Source organism: Coturnix japonica, chromosome 1, assembly GCF_054131305.1.
Source record: "Coturnix japonica strain WE chromosome 1, WE-NBRP24, whole genome shotgun sequence".
NCBI lineage: Eukaryota > Metazoa > Chordata > Aves > Galliformes > Phasianidae > Coturnix > Coturnix japonica.
The window spans coordinates 76,055,894-76,066,276 of NC_140663.1; the positions used below are offsets into that span (position 1 = coordinate 76,055,894).

At 45.0% G+C, this 10,383-nt stretch overlaps 1 protein-coding gene across 2 annotated transcripts in view; it reads right to left on the reverse strand.

The window, feature by feature from the left end:
- Window positions 1-7,946: 7,946 nt before the first annotated feature.
- The window catches only part of LOC107319873 (apovitellenin-1), a 71,895-nt gene continuing 69,458 nt past the window's right edge, over window positions 7,947-10,383 (reverse strand). The window contains exons 1-4 of one of the 2 annotated variants that reach the window (XM_015875179.3): window positions 10,096-10,226; window positions 9,413-9,512; window positions 8,903-9,062; window positions 7,947-8,369 (exon numbers count right to left, since the gene is read on the reverse strand). In XM_015875179.3, coding sequence (XP_015730665.1) covers window positions 8,273-8,369; window positions 8,903-9,062; window positions 9,413-9,473 — 318 coding nt within the window. In that variant the 5' untranslated portion in view covers window positions 9,474-9,512; window positions 10,096-10,226 and the 3' untranslated portion in view covers window positions 7,947-8,272. Of the gene's footprint in view, window positions 8,370-8,902; window positions 9,063-9,412; window positions 9,516-10,095; window positions 10,227-10,383 lie in introns of those variants that run through there. The other variant, XM_085545633.1, reaches the window with a different exon arrangement.

Sequence of the window (10,383 nt, forward strand, 5' to 3'; positions counted from 1 at the left end):
AGATCAACTTGGAACAAGACCTGGAAAATCTCCTTCCACTGCCTAAACTTTCCATACTAGCCCCAGGAAAAAGAATATCAGCCAAATTAACTTGTTACATATTGCAAGGCTTGAAGAAAATCAGATTAACACCACAGCAAACGTTTCACACAAAGAATAAATAGTATAAAGGAAGCAACTAATTAAACAAAGCAATGTAACAGACTGTGTCTCATTCACGTTAGAAGAGGCTGATGACTGCAAAGTCCTTCGCTGTGTGTTATGAAAGTGATGCAGTTCTGACATGCCACTTGCCAGAGACCTTGCTAAGTAACTTGGACTTCTAAAGTAAATCCGAGATGACTACATCTATCAAGTGTAGGTTTTGTTGGGTTTGGGGTTTTTTTTTTTGTCTGTTTTTATCTACCTTTTCCGTTCATTGTCATGAAAATGTAGCATTAGTAGAAAAACGGTCAGCAGATCTGCGTGGGAACATGTGTATCTGCCCATCCCACAAAGCTTTTCATGATTTCAGAGATATTTTTGTAGTGCCTTGGAATGAAATCAAGACCTTTGAGGTTTTGCGTGAAAACAACTACAAACAAACAATCTAGAGGTTAGCGCTCTTTCCTGAGATGTACACAATTGAAGTTCAAGTGCTTCTACTTCTTGATATAAGACCTAGTCAGGTGGGCATGTTGGTCTCCATTCATGCTTCAATGCATCATCATTTGATGAATGTTGTATCTTAACACAAAGGAAAATTGTACCCAGAATCAACGTCTGTTTAAAAGGGCAAGGAATTTAAGCAGCATTCATCTCAGCACCAGATGTGCTGACACAAACAGATGCACAAAGACACCGATACATCCAAAAAAACTGTGCTGATAGCTGTACAGGAGTAGTAAGCTCATTGAGAAAAGAAAGGGTTTTTATGAGTGCTAGTAAAGTATATAGGACAAAGATGCCAGCTCGTGAATGGGGCCACTTACGCACGTTTTCAGGAGTCTGAAATTGATATTGCTGGAATATCAATTTGTTATCCTGGAATGATTATTTACAATCATGAGGTCAACAGAGATTTGTGAGTAGATCTGCACACAGTCAACAGAAATCATTACATGATCCAAAATTTCTAACTGAAAAACAATATCAGCTCTTTAAATGATATTAGCTCTTCCCGTGTTTAAAAGGTTTCACCCAGTTAAGGACCATATCTTAGGCAAAGACCTGGCAAATGAAGAACAGGAAGAAATTACCACAAATGCCTTAAAGTCCATTTTACAAGGGGAAATAGATCCACACAGACAAGTTACCAAATATGTCAGTATTCTGCATGCAGTCAGAGAAACCACTAACAGGAATGAGGGAAGAGCTACCTAAATCAATGATCAGTGGAAACAAGCACTGGCAGTGTATGATGGATTCACACTAATTACTGCGTTACCTAATGTCATCTACGGAGGTTGCCCTATAAGACCATAAATAGCCTGTGTTGCCTAATACAACATTTTGATATTTTACCATAAAACCTGCAATTAGAGCATTCTAAGTTTCAGTAACAACCCAAGCAGCTGCGCAGTTTCCACATGTGGATCTTCAGCATCCTCTTGGAGTCCTGCTGCAAGTGACAGGAAATTTAGGATAGCCCTCTAAAGGAACTGAGCACTCTATGCTCAGAAAAAGCCACAGGGAGCCTGGCCTCAAACATGTGAGTGTCTAAAATGGGAGTTAATAATAAAGTAAAAGAGCATGAAATGTGGGTTGTGGATACCAACAGCCTTCAAGAAGAAAGGCAGCCTTCCACACATTGCTCAGTAGAAAAGCCTTAGCAAAGGTCAGGCTGGTTTAATTGTTATTTATTTTTAAATATAAATGGAATGGCAGATTTTATTTGCCCTATTCATCACTTCTGTGTTTTTATAACAGATTGCAGCAGCTTTGGAAATAGAAGCTACATGTTGTGATTTGAGAGCACTCACCATTACCAGTATCAGTCACCTTAAATAATATACTATAACCAAAATACATCCTTTCACACTTCAAAACAGTTTCCTTATTAGTAAGAGATAGTTTTCTTAGTCAGAAGCTCTCGCTATGTCTACTTTGTGAACTTACTTCCCCCACTGTTTACCTGTCACATTTTCTAAAGCTCATGGAGTTTTAGACGAGGCATTCCAAAAACACACCTAGAAGAGACGGATGATTCTTCACCATTTTGGACTGCGTTTTGCTGCTCTGGGTACTGGAGTAGGGCACAGTGTAGGTAAGACAGGAATCTGTGTTCAAAGAAAATCCTCCCCACGGTGATAGTGACTTCTGAGGCTTTCACTTGAGGATGTTTAGCTTCAGATCCTCTGCAAAGCAATGATTTCCAGTATGCACTAAGTACCCACAGCTGCCACTTGAAGGATGCCCTTTCTTTTACCCTCAGTTTGAGGCAAAACAAATCAGACTGTGAAACTGTGCGGCACTTTGCTCAGAGAATGAAACTTGGACAGTGGTTTTAAAACCAAACCAAATTCTCAGTCTAGCTTTAAAACTGGTACGCAAAATGACCAGAAAGACAGAGCTAAAACGCAAAGAGCACCTTTTCCACTGAGGAAGCCCATGTATAAATAAATACACAGTAATTATTTAACTTCTATAGCAGCATGCACCTGACACGACCACTTTCTTGACTCCTCCGTGTGCTGCCAAACACCTGCATGACCACACACCCTGAGCCCTCACCACCCATTTCCCCTGTAACCTACTCCTCACCCTCCCTCCCCTGGGAACCATAGAAACACACACACAGCTCACACACAGCAAAACAGTTGCACTATTAAACATATATATATAGGTATGTATATAAACAAAAAGAAAAGGAGAGGGAAGGGAAGGAAAAAGGGAAACGGCAATGAAATTTGGTATAAGAAGATGCCCATGAGAAACTAAGCTGCATATAAAAGAACATCAGAGTAGAGCCCCTGAATGGAAAAGGAAAAAGATTTAGCACGAGGAAAGTAAAGGATAAATCTGCAACAACCTTTATAATCCAACAGCTCCCAGGGCCCAAGCTCTGACAAAGTGGAGCGATGGTGATGTGGCACGCTCACATCTGTGCAGTTACTTCAGAAATCCTTGCTGAAGTTAATGGAACCCTCCCACTATTCTAATTTAATAAGACCTTGTGCAACTTGACTAATGATGCTTATAGGTTCCTACCTCCACTGCCATGTAAATAAATGTCAGTGCAAGTTGGTGGGGAAACTCCCGTTTTCACTGCAATCATCTCGAGTTTTGTATGGCTAACTTCAGAAGAGCCGAGGTTTGGCTGAGTGATAAGACTGAAAGCCTGACTCCACAGACTACGCAAACCCAGCAGTGATCTCAGCAGGATCAGCATGCCCTCTTTCAGAGTTCATGCTAATGATTCATCTCCAGACAATCCAGGGACCCAGAAAGCTCCTAAAATTACATGGTCCTGCAGATCCATACAGATAAGAGCATGTGAATAGATGCTCCCAGCAGTGCTGCCGGACTTCCTGATACCATGAGGGGCACCTTCCTTAAATTGTCTTTTAGCTACTTGGGTAAGACGTGGGACAACATCAAGGCATTTAGGCACTATTTATCTTTCTGCTGAGGTATGTGTAGTGTAGGCACCCAAAATCAGCTCAGATTCCCAAGCTACCATGTAGCATGTGGCTACCACAGCTCCGGCAGCACCAAAGCCAGTGCATTACACAGAGAAATGCCTGTGGTCCTTGTGTTTGCTTGGTGTGTTTCAAGGCTGAATCTCCTTTCTTGTGATGTCCTGAGACAGTGCTCAGCCAGACATGAAAGCCAGAGATGGAAAGTGAAGCTACTAAGAAGCTTAAAAAGAAAAAAACCATCTAATATCTGTATCTGCCATAAGACCTGATAGGAAAGCATGCACCCTAAATCAAGTCTTGTGAAAAGGTCCAGGGGAAGTGAAAAAGGAAGATTACAATAAAAACAGGATTTCCAAAACACTGCACATAGAGAACAAGGACCAAAGTATACATTTTCAATCTTATAATTAAACTAAGACAGCAACAGCAAGCAGCTACCAATTCATCTTGCTCTGAATCTGTCTGAATCACATATCTGTCCAAAAAATTTAGGCGTAGGCCATCATTTCTCCTCAGAAATGCCATTAAATGTGTTGAAGATCATGAGCTTCCATGCAAATCTGTTGGGAGGATTCCTTTCATTGCTCTTCAACTCATCGGTTTACCCCCTAACCACACACTGCTTTCCTTGCAAACAAGAGGGGAAAGAAACCTTTGTTCAAAAAGCAAGCTGGTGGGCTCTGAGGCCTTACCACCTGTACCACTAACCCGTCACTCACTCTGTCATTTACCCACCACAGCAGCGAACCAAAAATCCCATGCACCCTGCAGAGCAGGGCAGCACTTTGAAACTGCAGCCTAGAAGATGCAGAACAGCCTGATAAGTAGGGACAAGAGAAGAAAATGTATTTCCAAGTAACATGCTTAGAAAAATGGCTGCAATCAGATGAAGAACTACTTGGGATGGAGAATTGCTTCCCAGGACATACTGCACTATCAGACAGTATGCGTGAATATTGATTTTATGTAGTAGACATTTATTTTTCTGAGGTATTGAACTGTTACTTGGGAGCATGGGTGAAGAATGAAACTAGCGCTCTCTCCTGCCAGCAGTATCTACCAGAGTTGTTCTTTAAATAACCTGACTTCTTTTGGGTCAACTTCATACGAACACTAAAGGCTCCTTTTCAATCTAAAATCACTACAAGAACTTTGCATTCTGCTTTCTGCAACTGAAAGCAGCGGGATCCTGCAGGTCACGGCACTGTGCTGGTTGCCTTCCTCCTGCCCGGACTCCCTCAGCACGCCATTTTGTACACTCCGTGGGGTGAAGACAACCAGGGATCCCAACCTTGCTGCCCTACAAGCAATGTTCCACCAGCAGACACTGCTATTCACAACTCACTGAGTCTCCTGAGAGCGGGGAGAGGGTCGCAGTTAGGGCAAAAATAAACCAGCCCCTTACTGTTCAGAGGTTGGGGTGCTTTAGACTTTTCAGTGTCTCAAGCGGCCTCAAAAGCAATACCTGAACCAGGATGCTGCTGCAAACCTGAAGACAAGAAACAGTGAAGATGAAAGACCTGAACTCTTGGCTGACACACAGCACAGCTACACTAGTACATGTTTATGCTGCTGCAGTAGGTGCTGCTCGGGATTGATGAGAAGTTCTCTCCAGAATCATTGTCAGAGATGCATCCGGAGCAGCCTCTGCAGGATGCTGCCAGTCCTGGTGCAGTGATGGTGTTATAAAGCCAGTTTGAACTGAGCTGCCATCGCATTCCCCAACACCTGGGTGTAAAGCGAGGTCTTGTAGGGTGGGACGGCACCCGACACAACACAGGGCGCTCAGCAAGAGCCTCTCCCTCCCTACCACCACACACGCCCATAGGCGAAAAACCGACGTTCGGCGGGGCACGGAAGCGGCCTCCTGCCCACCCCACCCAGCAAACCCCCGGCTACATCTCCTCTCCATCCAGTCCGTCACGCGAGGATTTATGGACACGCACCCCGGACCAGCCCCGTTCCAAAACGCAGCTTTCCATTTATACATCAATAAAGCTCAACCTCCCGTCCGGACCCGCCGCCTCAGCCCTACCTGCCCTGCCGGGCCGCTCCCGCCGCCTTCCCGCTCCACAGCGGCTCTGAGTGCGGCGGGGCCGAGCTCAGGCCCAGGGGAAGCAGCGGCCTCGCGTGCGAAGCACACGATGCGGAGGTGCCGCTCTGAGTCAGGGCGGCCGCGGCGGCGGGGGAGCGCGGGCTGCGGGTGAAAGAGAGAGCGGTGCTGACTGATCTCTGGCACCCGCCGGCCAGAGCGTGGCACGCAACGGCAACGGAGCCCTTCACCGCCAGCAGCCAGGGGGAGCTGGGCTGAGGGCTTACAGGGCTGTCGGCAGCTGTTAAGTATACGTGATGTGCGAGACCATCTCAAACGATCCTATGATTCTGTGATTACTCACAAAGAAAGTATCTGTAAAGTGAGTATCACTGAAGCAACCTGCAACGCCTTTCCAAGAATCCTGGGGCCCAACAGTCAATTTTCACAGGTATCATTTGAGAAGTGATTTCCATCCCTGTTTTACAAAGGAGTTACAGGCACTGTTAAGATTAAGCTACTTATTCCTTCTGAATAATGGGAGCAGTTGTGAAACTCTTTAACTCAAAGTAAAATGCAAGATCTCTCATTACCAGTCCCATGAGTTTACCCTAGGATCTCTTGGAATACAACCTTCCCTTCCCTTCCCTTCCCTTCCCTTCCCTTCCCTTCCCTTCCCTTCCCTTCCCTTCCCTTCCCTTCCCTTCCCTTCCCTTCCCTTCCCTTCCCTTCCCTTCCCTTCCCTTCCCTTCCCTTCCCTTCCCTTCCCTTCCCTTCCCTTCCCTTCCCTTCCCTTCCCTTCCCTTCCCTTCCCTTCCCTTCCCTTCCCTTCCCTTCCCTTCCCTTCCCTTCCCTTCCCTTCCCTTCCCTTTGCAAGTGATGGTTTGTTCTTACAGTGTAAGGCTCACAAGTGGCAGGGCAGGCTTTCTGTTTTCTAGATTGCCCTACATTGTAGATGATGTAGGAGATAAGCCAGCCTAAGAGTTCATGCAGCATATGAATGCACAGATAAATCTGTGAATGTGAGGTTCAAAAGAAACAAGCGCAGAGATCTGTTTTCTGATTCAGTTTTTCCATATGTTAAAAGTGGTCAGACTGATAATCAGTATGTGGCTGGTTCAGATTTTCTGGAGATTATATTGCAGAGGAATGGAAGTGCTGTATCTCAGTGCATTTAACCAAACATTGAAATCTTCATTAAGTTCTAGCATGAAATTCACAGCAGGCGGTGCTCACTCCAGACATGCTACAATGCAGTATATTAATGCCACTGAGTTGCATTGGTAAAGCCACACAATGGACTCAAAACACAATGAACTGCCTCTACTTCACAAACTTCTCCCTGCCTTATTGTAGCAGCAAATATAAAGAAAAGTCTGACTTCAGAGTGGTGCATCAGGGAACTGGGGAATCAGGTACTGCTGGCAGTAAGCCTTTCTAACCATTAAGGAAGAAAGTGGACACACACATTTTCAGTATCCAGTACCATGCTGGAGGAAGCCTTCCTACTCAATGTGAACTTCCCCCCACCATAATATAACCCAAGCAATACAAGTACTGAAGCACGTCAGTGGCAAAGTGTAGTCTCTTGAGATAGACAAAGTGTGGAATTAACTAGTGCTAATAGGAGGCTGGCACTGAGGTGCTAGAGAAAATACAGCTGCTGACTATTATTTAGCCTTTTGATGATGAAATAGAATGGATTTCTTTACCAATGTGATTATCTGAGATGAGACAGTTACAAAAGACTGTTAAGGACCTTTCAAGTGTTCGTAGACCATTCTGAGATGCCCATCTCATAAACTGATCACCCTTCATCCTGAAGCTAAGGAGGGATTTTCTTTCCCTTCTCTGGAAAGGCTGATCACTAGGCTCACTGTTTGGGTGATGAAACATGCTTTCAAAGTCCTGAGCAAACTGATGCCCAGTTCCATTTACTGGCACTTCCCAAATGATCTGAAATCTTCAGATATTTGGTACAGGGTCACTTGCTTGCTTCTTACCTAACCGAGGAGAACAATTAGTGGGACTCAACATTTCATGGCCTTTCATAAGGTGAGGTTATGGCTGCCCTGGCTGCCATGCTGAGGTGACCCCAACAGATGTTCAAGCAGTCATCCCATCCCACCCCCCATCTGCCGAGAATCTGAGCTTGGTTAAATATGCCTGTACTGTTAGGGTTCGCTCACAGAGCCTGCAACAACTTCTTGTGAACCACATCCACTTTCTCAGCAAAATGGGGTGTTGGGTTGGAGATGATTTTATATACAGTCAATTCAAGCAGGAAACAGAAGGAAGTGTAACAACCAATATTTTCTTTTTATTAGAGGGTCAATGGCCAAGTCATTCAGGAGGAATTAATTTTCAAGATTTGGCTACAGCAGAACTCTGCAATCTCACTGCCTTCCCCAATGCCCAGCAGCCTTTTCTTTTTTCCGGGGGAAACCTCAGCAGATGTCATCCATCCTTTGGTCTCTGATGCTGGGTTCCCTCTAGTCGCATTAACAGGAGCATCGATTCTTTGTTATTGACTGATCTTGGTCTGTAGTAGAGGCAAGGGGAAATAGGACACTGCAGGATTCTACCCACTCACTTAAAGGACCACTGACTTTTCTTCCAACTAGTAGCCTAGTTTTCCGTTCCAAATGCTCCTTATTTTTTCTACCATCTGTTCCACCAGTATAGTGATCTTGGTTGTTTCTCTGATGAGGAGGTTCCTGCAGGAGACAACAGCATACGTGGTGAGACATATACATATAAGAGTGTGAGTAATCTCTGTCTGCACTAGTTATCAAGCTATCCTTCTTTCATGCTGCCTGCCACTGAGTGCAAAGCTCCTCTGCAGTCCTAGAGGGGCTTTTCTCAGCAGGTAGGAATAGGCAGTCTGTATTTGCTGTAAGTTAGGCAAAACGTTATCTCTTGAGTTGTCATGTTTTCCCTTCTGGGGGGGGAAGTCTTTCCCTTTCTTTAAGGAATACACATTTAGAGATAGAATGAATTTTATAGTCTGAGTTGAGTGCCATCAGTGTTTGCTGGCCCCTTCAGTACTCACCTCCCCACAGCCAACACTGCAGCATCTGCTCAGCCTCTTCCAGGTAGCTGATACCCTACCAGTCATTGCCCCCCACCCCACCCCTACCCATGGATTCAATGTCCCTTGGGTCCCCTCATATAGATGCCTGAGTAATCTGTTCTTTCTCACACTCCTCCCATGGTTATGCAACACTAGCACAGAAGTTTTTTTCCATACCTGGCCCCAGAAACTACCGTAGTCTGGGAAACATCCAGCAAGAACTGAGCAGCTCTAGGTGAAACCGTGTTCACAGCTTCATAGATGTAAGATGCAAGTGCATCAGGGTAAACCATCCAGTCACGACGGCCTCTATCACTGAGGGACCTTGAGTGCACTTCTGAGAGGGAGGAGGCAAAAAAAAACATGAGGCTTTTCCAGTCACACGTCCCTCTGTTTATCTCCCACCAGGGACAGGAGGAAGAGATGCAGAATTCTCAGGTTCAAAGAATTTGCTCTAACAGCTCCAGCTAATTTTCATTACTAATTTCTGGGCACCCGAGTCACCTGACATGGCAGAATATTTGCACCAGGTATGGATGATTTGCAAACCAGACCCCTACTTCCACTCTAGAAAACAGCATGTGCTCATGGTTTTGAACTGTGTTACTGGGTTTCAGTCCTACTTTGTGGACGGGATGGACTTCTCTGAGGCAATGAGAACTTATCTCAAAAGCTGTTCAGACTTACCGGGGACAGTGGTGCTGAGGAGCAGAATCAGAGCTATCACCAATGCCCTGTATTGCACCATGGTTTGTTGGTACCAGTTCAGCCCTGTACACCAAGAGACCTGTCAGAATAACCGTACAATATTTTGTTTGTTTTTAGAAAAATATCATATCTTCTAAACATCAGGTTTGTTAGAAAAGCCTAATCAATGTATAATCATTTAGGGGGGGGGAGGGGGGAGGAAGGACGGGGAATACGATGGTGCAGTTCTTCTCAAGAAGTGAGGAAAATATAGCACAAAAATGAACATGTCCTTCTATTCATATAATCACAAATATCCACAATGAATGATAGCTTTCAGAGTTCCAAGAAATATGTGATGTTTAAAGTTACTTCTTTTATAAGCATAGGAGCAAACAGTGAACACTGTAGTCAGAAAAGGCTTCTTCCACACAAGGGTATAACTGAAAAAGTCATGCTGCAGTTTTGCTTCCTACCCATGGGTTTGACCCTACTACGAGTGTCCTATAGAGCTTCCATCACTCAGCATCAGTCCACTCCCACCCTCTTCCATTTCAGCAATATTCCATGCTGGGGAGCATGAGGAGGTTCCATGCCTTGTAAAAAGTGGAGCAGGCCACCTCCACTCACTTGTCAATGTCCCAAGGTCCATAACTACCCAGAGCAGAGAGTGCAGTTCTTACCTGTCTTGCTTCCTCTCTCCCAGGCTGAAGCTGAGGCTGATGCTCGTTTGAGACACCAGCATTTATGCAGAGCTAATATAGAGATAATGAGGGGTCAAAGGTCCTGCTTTGTTTCCCCATTTGCTCTTTTGCAAGCAGATTCAGCTTAGTGGGATGGACAAGAAGCTGTGTAGGACTCTGGACCTGTTGTTGGGATTTAGTAATGGAGGGTCAGTCTGACCTGAGCACAGGAGACGTGGAAGGCAGCTCCTGGGTCACTGAGCCCCCTACATTTTCAGGCAACCATGT